Here is an 18,850-nt window from a genome sequence, read left to right on the forward strand (position 1 = left end):
TGAGATGGGGACCAGTAAATAATTATCAAGTCGTTCGTGAAAGGTTTCGTATCATTGGCCACTTTTCAGGGGCACGGCATAAGGGTCCATCGACAGTTTTATAGATTACCAGAGGATACAATGCAGATTGCCAAAGTGTCAAAGATACTACATAGCCTATACAAATTTGTGATTTTTTTTGGGGGGGGGAGGGGGATATGTTCAGAGCATGCGCTGTTCTGAAGGGGTCGTGGGGTTGGAGTGGTCCTGGAGAAAAGTTCAAACTTAGCATTAAAGAAATTCCCACAGTAAAATTACCAAAATTCAACCCTCTGGCCTGGCATGTTCATGTATCCCTTGGCACCCTCCCCTCCCCCCCCCCCCCTTGAATTTTTTTTTATCTTCGTACGTAGAGAATTAGATTTGAGAGAGAGAGAGAGAGAGAGAGAGAGAGAGAGAGAGAGAGAGAGAGAGAGAGAGAGAGAGAGAGAGATTACCATAAAATTGGTTTTAATTTTTAAGTACCTCGGCTTTGCCCTTAAAATAATAATTTAGTTTATTCCATATGAAACTGTTCTGTAATTTTACTTCTTAATTATGTGTACTTCTATAGCTTTAGTATAAATATTGGGGTTAGCTTTTATTAAGTATTCAGAAATCATTCTGTTAGATTTGACATTATACAACTGAAACATTATTTTCTCCAACTCTTAAAGGGACCTAGACACGATTTAAGATGAAAAGTTTAATTTTTATATTTCATGTATAAAATACAGGTTATAAGAGGGATACCGATGTATGAATTCGATCATTGAACTTTATGGAAACAAAGCTCGAGTCTTATACATGTATTTGTTTACAAATAATGTAAAGTAATTAAGGAATCGCCATTTCTTTGTCAAACTGACTCGTGGCACACAAGATAAACTGATTCAATATTATCAACAGAAAAAGCTACATTTGATAGAAATAAAACACACATATAAAAAATAACAGGACATGAGCGTTGTTTACAAAACAACAATTTCAAACTCAGTATCTAGCTTGTAACTCAGTATTTGACTTCCAAATTTTGACAAAACATTAAAAATACCCATATTCACAATTCTAAACATTAACAACAGAAAAATAAAATTTAAATTTTTGAGCTCAAGTCGTGTCTAAGTCCCTTTAATTGGTCATTGCATCCCGTCATGAGTTGAACATTATTTTTCATCATTACGAAATGATAAATATGCATGCATATCATATATTGAATATGAATTGATTAGGTAATATTATTTTTAATTACAATTTTAGAAAGTTAGAAAATGAGTTGTCAAATGGTCTAGTTTTTTCTTTTAGAAAAAGAAGTATTTATTAAATCTCATAAGACATATGAAGGACAACAAAATTCCTGGAAGTGATGGGTACACTGCTGAACGTTTTTGAATTTTTTTGGAAAGATATTGAAAGATTTGAAAGTCATTATCCAAGCTACACCACGTATATTACCTATTTATACAGGGAGCAAGTCCGTTTTGAAAGTAATTTTAATGTAACCGTAAATAAAGGTTGCCGCGTTGAAATTAATGCATGTTCATACGGGTTTGGTCGCAGTGTTTATTACGCAATTCAAGATAAACGAATGTATACATGTATTTCCTTTCATTCCAATCTGGATTTTTTCTGGATATTTATTTTTTTTCAAAATTTTTGGTTGATTTACATGATTATTTTCCGATATACATGTACATAGTTTCGACGAAAACTAGCCCATACTTTTTTCAAACTTTGGTAAAGTAAAAAAAAAAAAAGGTCTATTGAACAGCGTATCAGTTTGGGGGGGGGGGGGGGGGAGAACATAATTCAAATTGAACCTCAAAAAGAATGTATAGGTCCAAACAATTTGTAATAGTTTAAGAATTCTTATATTTAATATTGCTGTTAATACTGGACGCCGAGGATATATATCTATATAAATTTTATCATCAACAAATAATAAAACAACATTGAAAAAAATACTGTGTCGGAGAACTGAATTATGATATATATATATATATATATATATATATATATATATATATATATATATATATATATATATATATATATATATATATATATATATATATATATATATATATATCAATAAATACGTTCGAAAAGTAAAAGAAAGTAGATCTTTTATCGGCTTAAAGATAGTACATGTATTTCCTTTTTTTTACAACAAAATCAAGTTGTAAAACACAGACAGCCCGTCGTGTTAAAATTTTCAGTTATTATAAATAATCATTGAGTAATTTAGAGAGAGAGAGAGAGAGAGAGAGAGAGAGAGAGAGAGAGAGAGAGAGAGAGAGAGAGAGAGAGAGAGAGATTTTCTGTATTATCATGTTGTAATATCATTTTTGTTTCAAAAATTTAACAATATGATACTACATATATTTTACACGTACATATACACGTACCTTTGCGTTACACGAACCATTTTCCGTACGCGCTATCCACGACATAATGGTCGTCATGAAAAAAGTGAAAGCAGAATTTAGGATATAGTTGAAATTCACGTTATCGAGTGCTTGCTACTGTAAATCTAACGTTGGCAGTAATAATGACATCTGCTTGGGGATCTGGCCTACAATGCTAGATAGAAATACCTAGGATATCGCCAAAACATCACCGGTTTCCGTAAGAGACTATATCTAGTATATTACTCATGTACAAGGAAAATTAAGTCATGGCAGGTCAGATTTCCAGAGAATATGTGAGCGTTCTTATCCCAAGAACAAGAGATTCAAGAATTCTTCTTGTGAATTTAGAGGAAAAGGGCATGTGGATGCCAACGACTCTTCGGCAGGATGCTGACACATTTCAAACAGTTGCCAGTAAACTTATAACAGAGGTATATCATGTATATTCTCATACAATGAATACTATGTTTTGTTTAATTTTTAAGGAAAGAGTGGTTGTGAAGAATTATGTGTTTACTTACATTTTAAAGAAGACATGACTGTCAAAAAGTTCAATATTGAGAACGTTGATGATGTTGATAGTAAATTTATATATATAATTTTCACCGACTGATGAAGACCGGTAACACGGTCAAAATATTTTGAAACGGTGTTTTAAAATATACATGTGTGCGTGCGTGCATGTGTGTGCATTTAAACAAGTTGGCACCAGGTGGCCAAACATGGGATATATAACGTTACAGAAAGTGGAAAACTATATATTTGGTTTTGAAAAAAAATAAATTCACATAAGTATAGACATTGAAGTAAACAATTTAGTTAGCAGACGAGCAATAGATGACTTTCAAGTTGATGAAAGATATGTTTGAATAACAATGTCATTGTGGGCTCAATTAGAATAAATCATTCCTTTTCTTTTTAATTAACATGACCATCTTCTTGGGCAGTCCTGGCAGGGTATACCAAATTAAAAACACACAATGTTTACGTTTAAAATAATTATCTTAATTTTGTCTTAGCTTTGTCATTATATATTTTTTTTTAAATTACGAAATACAATTGAAAGGATTTAAGGACTAAATTACACTAAAAGTTTTAAAATTTCAAGATGCCAATGAAAGAATGGCACAAATTTAACTGTCAAAACACTCGCTTTCAAAGGTTTAAAATATTTACAGGGGAATACTGCGGACCCAGTACTGCTAATAATGGATACTGTAAGGATAGTAACTGTTTTCAAGTAAAGCTAGGGGGATACATTTAACTTTTATGAATATGAATGTCAGCTATTAAACCTCATTTCGGATGTTCTCAGGGATTAATCAGCTAATCAAAAGGGTTCTGAAAAAATGTTCCTCTAATGTATTTAAATGCCAAGTCTTTATTGCTTGGGTTTTGGGTTTGGTTTTTTTCGTTATAAGTGAAAAGTACTAAATAAGAAATTGGTCACAGTAGTAGTTGTAGAGTTGGTCATGTTTGGCTGCATGCAATTGTGAATTTATGTGATGGCAGAACAACTTAATTGACTCTCAAAAAACATTTCACCAAAGTCGATATATCATCAGTCCCAATATAAAAGCAATGGATCTTTATTTAGCTAAGTGCAATACTTCGTATGTACTTATAGGTTAATTCATATACAAATGAATATTTATGTGAATGCTTTTCTCTTGTAATTAAGCTAGAAACTGCATCCAAGCAAAAATTACCATGATTCTAACTTAGCTTAAATTCTGAAATTCTTACTGTCACCAAGCCCAAGTTGTGATTTTTACACTTGAGTGATTATGCACCTGCTTATAAATTGTTTTAGGCTAATTACCTGCTATTGTAACAGGAAATCTACATTTTATCATGCTTGTAACCACACAACCATATATGTAAAGAAGGCTTATTCTATATATAGGAAAAACGCAATTTCTTTGATGATCACATTCCATTACTTTGATGCTAGATTCTATATATAGTAAATACACAATTTTCAGCTATGATATTTCTTTACATAATTTTATAAAAGTATCAAAGTGGAACTCCTTTGTATATACAATTAATCTTCATTAAATATATATTCCTCATTGGTTCTGATGGATATTCATGTAGATAGCTTCTATATCTGTTTGCTAAGAAAGGCAAACTATCATTTGGGTGAGAGGCTTTCAAGTTTCTTCAAATGAAGGATTTTATGCCAAGGAAAGATAATTCATGAAAGGAGGATTTATCGATAAAGCTTTCTTCAAGTTATTAATACCCATACTATCAATTTAAAATCTTTTAGATAAGCTTCCAAACAAATGTGGTAGATTTTTAATTTTTAAGATAGGGTAAATTTATCATGTTATAAATTCTGCAAGATGAAATGCTTTGTAAGAGTCTGAAATTTAACAATAAAATACTTGAAACAAATGATGACAATGCATAGTTTGGTAAAAAGTAAATGATGTGTTGCAGTAATTTAATTTGTGAAACATTTTTAATACAAGATGGAGTTGGGGTCAGTAAAAAAATACGCCAACTAAAAACACTTGATAATTTAGTGCAGTACTTCAAGGAGAAGAATGTAGTTATTTTATAAAGCAGTTTAATTCATGAGTAAAAACTTGCCATAGTTTCCTTATTTCTGAGTAACAGCGCGTGCTATCCGCCCAGCAATTGCATACTCCAAAGTTCGTGCTATTATTCTACAAAGTATTTTTTGTGGCTAAGTGCATTGTACAAATGTACTAATGATTACATGTACTATGAGTAATTACTTTCAATACAATGAACGTGTAATGACAGTGTCCTTGTTGCTGTACATTGTAGGCCACTGGACAGGACCTGGGTCAGTGTAAGGGGATCATTAAGATGAACTTCTACCACTTCAGCGGCTCTCCCACTGTCACACACTTCATATTTCTGTCCAAGCCTTTGGAGAACTGTGAAACAGTAAAAGCAAAATTCTTTGTTGTTTAAACATCTGATTTTAGTAACATCCATCAACAAAACATCTAGTATAGATTGAACCATGTCAGATTTGAAACATATCGGTACTTTATAAAAAAAATTCTAGATAATGAGTGAAGTGAGATTTTAATAAAATCAGCATTTCAATTTTTAACCAAACATGATTTAAAGTTTAAACTATATATATAAGAATTTTTTATTTATTAAGCTTTTGGAAATATGAAAAAAATATCCTTTTCTGTCAAGGTTTTTAGGAGACTAGTAAATCATATGTTGATACATAAAAAGTCAATATTGTATTTAGTACAAGTAGCTCACCAGCTCTTCCAAAATTTTCTGTTATATTTCTGTATATTATTTTCACCCACAGTGCTGTGATGATGCCCTGTGGTGTAATGTGGAAGAGATGGAACAGCAGTTGCAGGCTGAGCCAGGACTTCTGGGATTGGAGCCAATTAATCTGGCTAAACACCTCAATGGGGGTAATAAATGTCATCTTATGCTTGTCAATACAAAGAACTACGGTATGCAAAGTGAAAGGCAGTCTTAAAAAAACAGCTACACATATACTGTATGTACATGAAAATATTTGCCCCCATTTTATTTTTGTCCTTTTGACCTTGATGCCAGAGGGCAAATTTAAGAATGGGCAAATTCTAATGTCTCAAGTGATCTCTTTTTAAACACATCTTTGCACAGATGAATTATAGACAAGTGGAATTGTCCAGAATTAGAAAGGCGGAAATAACACAGGGCAAAAATACCATAACCCTGTATACAGTATATTACTATAGAGCAGCTGTTTTAAGAAGAGCTTGGACTTTGGGCAGATCGTGTCAAAATCAAATTTGATGAAGGTGTGGTCTGCTCATGGTTTATAGCTTTCCAGTCATTTTTTAAAAGATATGAATACATTGGAAACAACATTTGTTCGACTTCATCCAGGGATGTATGTTTCAGTTGAAACAGTGTCAATTTCACACTAAAAGAGAACACCTTTAGAAAAAAAATTCTGATTTCAACAGTTTATGAATGTCAGTGAGCTTTTCTAAGCAAAATTGATAGAAGGTGCTTTGTATTTGTTGTTTTACTTGTATTGATGAGCAAAAAAGATAGTTACATGAACATTCCTTTGAAACTCCAAGCTTTTGTTAAAATGACTATTATAAGTACATGTATGCTTACTGAGATTAAGTATTAACAATGATAATTTATGAAATTATATGGTTTTACAAGATTGTGATGTTCTCTTTAATGATTTTTTTTGCTAGAGACCCTGCAAATGAATGCCCTGAGTGAGATGGGCGTGGACTACATAGACACAGAGAAGGAAGACTCCTCCCAGCTCTCAGCCCAGGAGGCTGTGGTCAAGTCAGCCAAACTGGGCAAGAAAGGTCAGTTCATAGTCCAAGTGAAGCTGCACTATTTATACATGTACTTCTTGACTTGGGAAAAGCTAAAATGCCAGATTAAGCTCTCTTTTATTCTCTTATCTTGAGGATTAGATTTTTTAGTTTTGTATCTCGTTCTGCTTAGCTGAAAACTTTTTGTTGGTCATTTGAACTTATATTTATTTTCACCCATTTGACCTTGTTGTTAATGGGGTAATCCCCCCAAAAATTTTACTTAAAGATACAGAGTTGATAGTTACTTGTATAATAGATTTTGATGTTTGAGATACCAAATTTGAACTACATGAAAATGTATAACTACATGTATGTCTGTTGTAGAACAAGAACTTCTCTATTATGAGTTCATGGACTGGTGCTTGCCCTGTTCAATGATGAACAAAACTGTCTTCAAGGAATACATTGTTCACAAAGGGGCAAAGGCTGAGCAAGTCGAAGCCCTATTCAGGTAATTTTTTGATGACTTTGTTTTTGGATGATGATGATGATGATGCAATCATGAGAAAAAAGAAAAAAAAATTTAAATAAAAATATGTTGAAAGATATGTTTGAGGTTGTGTTTTTTCATGTAATTTAAATGTTTTCATGGGTCATACATGTGCTGGTCCATGCAAGTTAATATTTTTCCAAGATTTATTTGTATCTAAAGTGTGAGTAATATACAGAAATTCTCAGAAAAAAATGAGTTCCATACAGATCTACAATGAAATAATAGTAATGGAAACAATAAACATGTGTTAATTTTGTTGTTTCCAGGTCTTTTGATTTCCACAAGAAGAACGTCTTACAGTTTAAGGATATCCTGGTCGGATTAGCAGCATTAGAGCCATCAACTCAACATGGTGGAATGCCAGCAGAAGTGAGATGCAGATATATCTTTAGGTTCTATGATCAAAACATGGACGGTTTTCTGCAGTTTGAGGAATTCAAGTAAGTTTGCCTGACTGGCATCATTTGATTTATAGTTCACCTAGTAGGCAAGTGAGGGAACAATTTTGCAGTAAAAGAAAAAAATGAAGTTGAACCTTAACCTTTGATTACTTGATTACTATAAATTCCTTATTTTACGCGAGTACTTAATTCCGCGATTTAACAGATTTCCATTAAATCGCGAGAACATAAAATCGCGAATACCTGAAATTTTATTATACCCGGTAGTTTCATGTAGTTTATATATGTAAAAAATTAAAAGCGAGATTTTAAAATTCTCACGATTTTACGCAGATAATAATTCCTCGCGTTTATATAGGAAATCACTGTATTTTTGCAAAATAATATGAGGGAAAAGTTCTGCAGTTAACTTTATTTTTTACCCATTAAAAATTCAGTTATCCTAACATTGTAACTAACAGTGTTCTGTTTTTGATTTTAAGATGTATGGTCAGAGATATTCGGAAAATCAAAGGTCTATCCCTGGATGACGATTCTGTCACTGAAGATGCTCAGAAAAGTGCAAAGTGAGTACCCTCTCGTTTGCTACATCTAGCAATGGCTTGACCCAAATAGTACATGTATTAAATTAGAAACTTTGACCCCTTATGTTGATTTTCTTACTTACTTTGTAGATTATTTGGAAACGAGACAAAGAACAAGCTTCCCCTGGGGGAGTTTTTGACCGCTGTCGGACAGCTGAAGTTCCGAGGGACATCTGTTCTGTTCAGATTGCCCCAGTCCTGTGTGGCCTTGCTTAAAGGGTCAGTAAGGTAGCATTTTAACCGAGTAAATACACATATGTGGAAGGTGGTATTGGACACCTTTAGATATAAATGTGGATAATATTACATCATATTAATCAAATTATATTGATCTCACCGTAAATGAGCTTGAATGATTTTTGAATATTATTAGAAAGGTAAACAATGTATTTTAAACTCATTACTAGAAACTCCCAAACCTATTTTGTTAAACATGGGGATTGTGAAAGAAAGAGAAGATTGTTGTTTATTTTATGGATCATTTTTGAAGAAAGTATGTCTCAATATAGAGTTGTCCATGCCCCCTGAAAACATGTAATTTGGGGACTCTAATATTGTATTTTCATTTTATAGAGCTGAAAACAGTGCAAATCAAAATGGAGAAACTATGGAACCACCTTTGAAGAGATGTCGGCCAAAGCTCTTGGATTCTGTCAAATCTCCTCCAAGGAAATTGAATGCCACAGGTAAAATTCTTGTCTCAGTACCAGAAGCAGTATAGATATACATTGATATTATATATATGGTTTAGCAATTTTTAGTGTTTTGTGAAAGTCACTACCTCTTTAAGTTAATTTCTATACCGTATATCCGGTAATTTTTGCGATGATCTAATTTTTGCTTTTTTTCGCGATCTCTTTCAAAACGAAAAATATTAAATACGCAGAAATTATATCCTGTGTTATTTTCTTTAAGAAACTTTTAAAATCACCAAAAACGACTGATGCAAATTAAAAATGCATTTTCGCAAATTTTGTGTCACGCAAATAAACTGGATATACGGTACATGTGTTTTGTTGATGATAGTGACAGCCATCAGAATATAGGAGTAACTGGGAGGTCTGACTTGAATCAGACTGTAATAGCGGATGTCATGAGATTTTATATACTGGTAGATGTCATTCTCTTGAACAGATACAGAAATGGAGGTATTCAAGCTTCCTGAGGGGAGGCCTTTATCGGCTGGGAGGTTCGTCACCCACATCAGATACGAACTAGCCACACACACTGTCAAAGTCCGGCGAACAGGAGTGTTGTCTGATGTAGTCAAACTATGGGATCTACAAGGTATAAACCAACTTTATTTCGCAATTTACTAGACTAGAGATAAACTGGTTTGCAGCAACTACCGTGCACAGTCAAGATGTAGATATTAAATCTGGATAATAAAATACCCAAGACATTTGAAGACTGGTTTGCAGCAAGAAATATTCATGAAGACAAAGCTCTTTTAAACCTTATAAAAAAATTTCACTTGCGTGGGCATTTTTTTTTCTAAGGGGGGGGGGGATATCTCCTTTTAATATAGGATTAACATTGTTTTGATTAGTGTGAAATTTTATTGTTTGCGACCAACAAATCTTATTGGTGTTGGTTTTTTAAAATGAATTTTAATGCATTTGAATTATCTTTAAATTGTAGATTTTATTTTTAGAAAATTGTTTCACTCGAGTGATAGATTTATTTCTCTGTGAAAATACCATTTGATACATTTGTTCTATTTTTGATTTGATTTTGACGACACTCTGCAGGAACATCTGCTGTGACAGAAAGTGCTGCCTGTCATTTAGAGGGAGACATTTCAAGATTTCAGAGAATGCCATCTATAGATTCATTCAATGCAGTGAGTGTTGAATTTTTTTTAAAACTTAAATTCATGTGCTTACAGTAAACAGCATGAACATGCACACCTTTATCTTTAGATTCTCAATAGCCTAAACTTAGTTATAAATACGTATAAACTCTTACACCAGCCTCGCTCATCAAAGGTTTATTTGTAGAAATCTCATCCCAATGAAATGCTGACTGGTCTGAGGTATTTTGAGAGAGCTATCAAAGGAGATAATGGGGGCCCAGCAAAGGTAATTTGCAATATATATTTTTGGGTAAAAATTTGTGTCGCATGATAATGTGAATTCAAGTATATATGTATAAAAATGAAACACATTAACATGTAATTTGCTTGACAATGCTCTTTCTTTGATTCAGTGAAATATGCATGTAATTTTTATCATATATAGTTATACAAGTAATTGGATAAAAGATAAATGCATCATTTTTTCATGATTTATGATTGAGTGAATGGTGTCAAACTTTCAGCAAGACTTTATAAGTGATGAGATTTTTTTTATGAAAGTATAATACATGTCCCATATTTTTGATGTTATTTTCCTCTCTTTCATGTACAGCCTGGCTTTGACTGGGGACAGGTGGACACCAATGCCCTTGCCAAGTGTCTCCTGACCTTGTGTAGAGAGCTCAAGGACACCTTGTGTCTGGAGCCGCGATTGGTCAAACTGAAATCCCCTGTGTACATTCTTGGTAAGAAGTTGGTTATTTACATAATCAAATACAACGTACATAGATTTTTTTTTTTATTTTACAATTATAGATAGGAAAATAGAAATTATTGTTGTGTTACATATTGCAAAAATACCTGTACATGTACAGCAAAACTCGTTTATAACGAATTTCAAGGGACCCTAGAAAAAACTTCGTTATAGCCGTAATTCGCTATACGTTTATAACGAATTCGTTAAATATATGATAGCGAATTCGTTATAAAATAATTAAAGGTTTTTCCGGCTAACAGTTTTCTAAACTATCGTAAGTTATAAAATAAGTATTACCGTCATTTACCAAAAATGTCAATATAACCATTTTATTTCAATTATTAAAAAAAATTCCGTATACCAATTAAATTTGAATATTTTATATATGCATCTTAAAATTGCATGTTTCTTCAATGAAATTTGAAATGGAAAAAAATTCGTTTTAAAAATGATAAAATACGTTAAAATTTTGCCAGCGGGGGTCTTAAAATTACTTCGTTATGGCCGTAAATTCGTTATAGTCGTGTTCATTATATACATCAATTTTCTATAGGTTTATATAGGAAATTTGCAGGGACATGAATAATAATTCGTTTTAGCCGTAAATTCGCTATATCCGTGTTCGTTATATTCGAGTTTTGCTGTATATGGACAGGTATTTACAAAGTAGATATATTGTTTCAGAATCCAAGCTTAATTTGCATGGAAATGATCAACGTCATGAACATATTGAAATTATCGTCACAATATTTTCGCAATCAACATTGAAAAGAGGAAAACTTTGTACTATTTACTTATATATTTGTACACCTATTCTTTGCCCCACTTCTAGAATTACATGTACAGGGTGTCCCATAATATCTGATACCATTTAATCTTTAAATAACTTCTGATGAAATTTATTTTACAGAAAATGAAAGACATTTTCATAACTGTATATAATGTAAATTTTCAGTCAACAAATTTCACGAACATTCATAAGTTTTACACAAATGGGCATTGATTTTAAAAACACAACAAAAAAGAGAGCGCGTCAAAATGACGTCCCTCCATCAATGTCAATAGGATGAGTAAAATTCCTCGCAACGACCACTGTACGGATCCGGTTTTCTCAAATCATCTCACTATATAGAGAAAATTTTGTCTGTTGAGTTGTTTTTTCTCCAGGGTATTCTTATTTTATAATTTGTACAACCATATATGGAGTCTGTGTTTGAAAATACACCTTTAAAACAGAAGATGCCTGTTCTCTTGTACGATTCATCTTGAAATAAATTCAATGCAACCAAAGAAATATGATGCAATTCTGTGACATCGTAATTCTATAAAAAGCACGTTTTTCTCCCACACGTTTTTGTGGGAAAATATTAAACAATTTTACTTTTTTGGAGTCACAATTTATATGTTTTAATCAAACATTACAAAATTTATATGAATTTCAAATGGTATCAGATATTCTGGGACACCCTGTACATGAATTTGTTTCGGACATGACTGATGATGAGTTAATCTTAAATTTGATTATTTTATTTGTCATGGTGCATGTACAGTATGTAAAACATTTACAATGAAATGTTATGTTTGAAAATTTCTATGGCTTGTCAAAGACCAGGATTATTGTCTGTTACAGGGGATATCCATGGCAACTACAGAGATTTGGTCTGTTTTGAGAAGGCTCTGTGGAGGATGGGGCCCCTGCTGACTCCAGCTTCCTTCCTGTTCCTGGGGGACTATGTAGACAGAGGGGAGTATGGAATAGAGGTGAGTAATGTATAGTGTATGAATCAGTAAAACAAATATAGGAATGTTAGGAATATCATTTTCATTTCATTATCAGACCTTGGCCAATGGCAAAACAAGGTATTGGAGATTGATACAGACACAGTGTATTATATTTAAGAGATTTGATTACGTTGATAATCATAATCTTTCGCAAGGTATATTCAGCTGTACATGTACATTTTTACCGGTAGGTCACCTGAGTAAACTCAGGTGACCTATTGCTATCCGTTTTCGTCAGTCGTCGTGTGTTAACTATTTACATTTTTAACTTCTTCTTAAAAACTATAACTGAAGGCTGATTGTTACCATCTTTGGTAAGAGGAATCTAAATTGTGAAATTCATGGCTCTAATACCCCCGGGCGCCACATGTGGGGCCAAATATGAAAAAAAAGCCAAATTTTCAAAAATCTTCTTCTCTACTTACGCACATGTGAGGAAAAAACTGATTGCATAGTTATGATGTTCATGAAGCCCTCTACCAAAATTGTGAAATTCATGGCCCCTGGGTCAGGGGGTTCAGACTCTAGGGTGGGGCCAATATGGCCATATAATAAAAATGTATTAAATCTTAGAAAATCTTCTTCTCTACTCCCATATTTATTTGTTAAAAACTAAATGCATGATTATGATGTCCATGAAGCCCTCTACGTAAATTGTGAAATTCATCACCTCTGGGTCAGGGGTTCAGGCTCTAGGGTGGGTCCAATATGGCCATATAGTAAAAATGTATTAAATCTTAGAAAATCTTCTTCTCTACTTCCATATATATTTGTTAAAAACTAAATGCCTGGTTATGATGTCCATGAAGCCCTCTACCAAAATTGTGAAATTCATGACCCCTGGGTCAGGGGTTCAGACTCTAGGGTGGGGCCAATATGGCCATATAGTAAAAATGTATTAAATCTTAGAAAATCTTCCTCTCTACTCCCATATATATTTGTTAAAAACTAAATGCATGGTTATGATGTCCATGAGGCTCTCTACTAAAATTGTGAAATTCATGACCCCTGGGTTAGGTGTTCAGACTCTAGGGTGGGGCCAATATGGCTATATGGTAAAAATGTATTAAATCTTAAAAAATCTTCTTCCTCTCTACTCCCATATATATTTCTTAAAAACTAAATGCATGGTTATGATGTCCATGAGGCTCTCTACTAAAATTGTGAAATTCATGACCCCTGGGTTAGGTGTTCAGACTCTAGGGTGGGGCCAATATGGCCATATGGTAAAAATGTATTAAATCTTAAAAAAATCTTCTTCTCTACTCCCACACATGTGGGCAAAAAACTGAATACATTGTTATGATGTCCACTAACTCCTCTACCTAAATTGTGAAATTCATGGCCCCTGAGTCAGTGGTTCAGGACATGGGGGGGGGGGGGGGGGGGGGTAATATGGCAATATAGTGTTAATGCATATAACGTTTAAAAATTATCTCTCTATTCTCACACATCTGTATAAAAAACTGATTAATAATTATGTTTACCAGGAAGTCCTCTACTGAAATTTTAATTTTCATGTCCCCTCAAGGATGGGTTTTGACTCTAGGGCAGGGCCAAAATGGATGTATAGGTGTTAATGCAATGCCATATAATGTTAAAAAATTATCTTCTTTACTCCCCACACCTGAAAGGAAAACTGAATTCATGAGTTTGCAGACCAGATCTTTCAGTTTTTCGCCAAAATTATAGGTTTGACAGTTCTTTTTTAAAGATTTCAGTCATTACAAATTTATAATTTTTCTACTCCAGTATGAAACCTAATTAATTAGATGCATATATGAGACTCCTCGACAAGTTTGTGTATGGGTTATATGCTACTCAGGTGACCTTTAAGGCCAATTGGCCTCTTGTTTCACAATTATATTTACTTTCTTCCTCAATTGATTTAATTTTAATGCAACAATATGTATCTGCTTAAAAATTAGAATTTACCTATTAATTTGGCCACTTCATGTACAATATCCTTGCTATTTTCAGTTAAAGTTTATTAAAACCCAATCCAACATATAAATAAAGGTTTCACTATTAACTACCGTAATTTGAAAATACATGTACTGACACTTGAAATTCTGATGCTGCTATATTCATGATACTGTACTTAATATATATGTAAAACTAGCTATTTAGTCTGTCATCAAAAGGTTGTCCTTTACATGTATTTATTATATTATAATAACAAAGAGATCTGAATATATCTAGTTGTTTTGTGAATTGTAATTTCGAGTCTCGTTTTTTGTTTTCTAGGTCATTTCTTACCTGTTTGCACAGAAAATGCTAGCTCAAAATAAATTTTATCTGCTGAGAGGAAACCATGAACTGAGGTCGGTCCAGGAAATGTTTTCTTTTAAAAAGTAAGTATGAATACTGAATATTTCCTGTTCATACTTATAATATTCTTTCACATGACAGGTGTTTTTTTGTTCTTTGATACAATAAGGTAAAGTGTTAAGTTTCTACCAAAAGAACCACCACTGTTAGAATGTAAGGTTCAATACAATGAATTGTTGTTGTATTCAAGTACCATGGCTTAGGGTCCTCCACACCAGAAAACTTCTGCAAGACTGATATGGATTTCTTGCATATGTTTAATTTGAAAATGACAGTTAAAAAAATCAATTTTGGGGGAAAACTTTTAGAATTTTACTGCTATTCATTAAATTAGATGTCCCTGCAGTTTTCAACCAGGGACCTGCAGGTTAGTAGAGTAAAGCTACATCCATTGTGCTACAGAGATAGTCACCAAAATTTGGCAAAATAACTGTTCCATAACGGGTAAAAATCCCTGTGTTGTGATGTACTGTCAGAAAAAAGTAGAAGTCATGGGATGTTGAGGATTCTTAACAACTAGAAATTTTTTATAAAACTGTATTTTTTTTATGTTGTGTTTTGACAGTGAATGTGTTCAGAAGTTTGGGGAGTCAGTTGGACTCCAGGTTTGGGAAGCTGTCAATGAATGTTTTGATGCCATGCCAATAGCTGCCACAGTGGATGATAAAGTGAGTAAATAGCCAATATCTGCCATTAATAGTGTATGATAAAGTGAGTGAATAGCCAATTTCTGCTACAGTGGATGATAAAGTGAGTAAATAGCCAATAGCTGCTATAGTGGATGATACTGTAAATAGCCAATAGCTGCTACAGTGGATGATACAGTGAGTAAATACCGGTAGCCAACAGCTGCTATAGTGTATGATAAAGTGAGTGAATAGCAGTAGCTGCTTAATGGATGATAGCTGCTACAGTAGACTAATTAAGTAAATAAAAAGCTAATAGCTGCTACAGTTGATGGGAAAGTGAGTATAAAAAATAATTTGCCAGCAACTGCTAAAGTGGATGATAAAGTAAGTAAATTTCTAGCATATAGCTGCTACTGTGGATGATAAAGTGAGTAAATATTTAACCAAGAGTTGTTACAATGGATTGTTACATTAGATAACCACATGTGGATTTGAACTACTATTGTTTGTAGTCAAACAATGATAAAACAGGTAGTATAAAATGAGTATGCACTATTTGTTCAGGTACATGGATTACACTTGTACTATCATTTAACATTAGTATCAAGATTAATTCTTGTTTTAATGCATTTTAAAATGTCCATGAACGATGAGAAAACTTTATGTCTCCTGTTCTCTCTCTAGATATTCTGTGTTCATGGTGGAATCCCCTGCTCGGATTTAAACATTGAGAACATTAACAAGATCCCGGTGCCCCTGAAGGACCCAGAGTTAGAAAGTCCCTTGGCATGGGAAATCATGTGGAGTGATCCTGTCAGGTAGATACACATGTACATGTATCTTGTCCTGTATAAAATCTACATATCCACAAGTGATTTCACTTTTGATATTAAATATTTTGTATGTCATAATATACATGTTGTTCTTTCTTAAAAGAACATCTAATTTTAAAATCAACACTATCTAGATCAGGAATTTGATTGGATGAAAGTTTGTGAATTTTATTTCTGTCATTCATATGTACATCTATGACTCTACTGTTATGTTTACGTAAAAACTTTTATGTTCACATCAGTTGAGTATTTTACTCCTAAATTTTTTAAGTAAAATTAATAAAAAATGTCTTATGGTACTGTTTAAAACTAGATAAAATCAGCAAACCAACTGCATGACATGTCCATGATATAATGAACAAAATTTTGATTTTAAAGCATGGATCTGATGACACCAGAAAATATTAAAGACTTGAAGGAACACAATGGATTCATTTACAACACTAGACGAGGGACTGCCTATTTCTTCAGTTGTGAGGCACTAATGGCTTTTCTGGACAAAAACGGACTCTCACATGTCATTAGAGCACATGAAGTTCAGGAAAATGGATTTCAGGTATTAAAGTTTAATACAATTGTACTTAAAAGCCAACATTTTTCACCAAGCCATCAGGATGGAGAGTAAAATTTAGCTGCAATAATGTTGCCCTCTCCCATTTCATTAACATGTATTTATTTACCGTATATATATTTTTTATATCAGAGAGGGCTACATCATTGAAGCTAAGTAAACTAGAACAGAGTCACTGTATTTAAACTACATTTATTAAGTAATGCTTGCCTTATTTCCTAATTAGATGAAAAATTGATATGTCAAACTTAGGATATAAAAACCAAACTTACACAAAAAACCACTAATTTTAGTATTCATATACAAATAAGTGGATTTTTTCTGTCAGATTGATGAGATTTGAGGATACTCATAGTATAAATTTGTTTGTTTTTTGGTCCAGGTACAACAACAAGGTCGGCTGATGACAGTTTTCTCCTCCTCCCACTATTGTGGAGGATCTAACGAGGCGGCGTGTGTATTGGCTGACAATTACAAGCTCAGAATGATCAGGATTGACACCACGTGAAGTTATTTATAAGCAGAGTACTGTCCCCGAACTTACCCTGTGTGTGACTTACAAACCCAGCATTCAATTGATACTCCCAGAATTCATTGAGCTTAGAGTCGGTGATCTCAACGACAGGCAGCTGTGTAATAGAACACCCGCAATGGCAGAGAGGCGAATTTCCATTTGTGTATTTTTTTAAATGAAAACAGAGAATTCTGCTTGTGTTTTATTTTTAAATAACATTGTGGCATACATTGAAAACATTTTATCGTAATCGCAAACATTCCTGTTGTTAAATACATGTAAATTAATGTTTGTGTAAATATTTTATCTACATGTACATTTTTTAAAGATTTGTTGATATTAACTCAAGGTATTGTAAATTCCTTTGGCAATCTGAGCTGATTTCATTATTAGTTTTCTTTTTTTTTATTTTGTCAACTTAAGATTTTAAGGAACATACCAGTAAATGTATGTATTATCTATAGGTATATCCATGGTTTTATTTTATTCAGTATATTTTGTCAATTACTTGTATGTTATTGACGAATTAATGAATTTTATTTTACAAGTACATGTATTTGACATGACAGAGTCCAAAGTATTGAACATGCATTTATTTATTGGGTAGGAATTGAGATTATGTTACTGTAGATTCTTAATTTGATGTGAAGAATTAATATCCGCGTAAAACTGCGAAAAGCACATCTCGCAGATTTTAAAATCAAGCTTTTATTTTTCGAAGAGATGTTAACAAACTGTAACTTTGATTAGAAATCTGTGTTTGCGATTTTATATTCTCACGATTTGATTCAAAACGGTTAAATCACGGAATTAAATACTCACGTAAAATAAGGAATCTACAGTATTCGTGTTTCATACACGATATTGTGTTTTCAACAGATTTACCTGTTAGGTGCTTCTAATAAGTGAAGACATCACACATTTGCATGGAATTCAAATACCAATGTTTTCATTCTTTGGTCTTCTGATTTTATATATACATGTACCAAATAAATCTTAAGACCTTTTAGGGCTATATATACAGGTAAATTTAGGGCTAAAAATGGTCCCCATAAATAAACATTAATTATCATATTAGGTAAACTCTGTACAGATTTACATGTATATAGGCCCATATGTAATTTATTTATGGTTTTATGTTTGGGTAATATTATACTTGTATATTTTCAAGCATATTTCAATCCAGAAAACATTAAAAGCACTTGATCAATCAGATTTTTATATTTCATTGACTACCAGGTAATCACACACCTGTTCAAAGATGCACTATGTTTTTTCTATTTGAAGAACTAAGGTAGTTAAAATGAATTTTTATCAGATTCTTAAAGCAGGGCGATTTCTGACATCTTACTACAGTATATTGCTAGTGAGTGCAGAGACAA

The 18,850-nt window shown here is 32.8% G+C and overlaps 1 protein-coding gene across 2 annotated transcripts; it reads left to right on the top strand.

Annotated features, from left to right (window-relative positions):
- Positions 1-2,461: 2,461 nt before the first annotated feature.
- LOC128189572 (uncharacterized) lies at positions 2,462-18,720 on the top strand. Of its 2 annotated transcripts, none has more exons than XM_052861230.1 (19): positions 2,462-2,860; positions 5,232-5,354; positions 5,743-5,854; positions 6,644-6,766; positions 7,103-7,229; positions 7,538-7,711; positions 8,155-8,238; positions 8,347-8,484; positions 8,830-8,942; positions 9,391-9,543; positions 10,008-10,099; positions 10,257-10,337; positions 10,665-10,797; positions 12,439-12,569; positions 14,838-14,944; positions 15,487-15,589; positions 16,235-16,368; positions 16,762-16,939; positions 17,337-18,720. In XM_052861230.1, exons 1-19 carry the CDS (start codon positions 2,696-2,698, stop codon positions 17,460-17,462), a joined length of 2,397 nt encoding a protein of 798 aa, XP_052717190.1. In that variant the 5' UTR covers positions 2,462-2,695; the 3' UTR covers positions 17,463-18,720. The 2 variants fall into 2 exon arrangements, with proteins under 2 accessions (XP_052717190.1, XP_052717191.1); XM_052861231.1 differs by having other exon boundaries at positions 8,347-8,475.
- The last annotated feature ends 130 nt before the right edge of the window (positions 18,721-18,850 follow it).

The sequence above is a fragment of the Crassostrea angulata genome, chromosome 6, assembly GCF_025612915.1.
Source record: "Crassostrea angulata isolate pt1a10 chromosome 6, ASM2561291v2, whole genome shotgun sequence".
In the NCBI taxonomy this organism is placed as follows: Eukaryota; Metazoa; Mollusca; class Bivalvia; order Ostreida; family Ostreidae; genus Magallana; species Magallana angulata.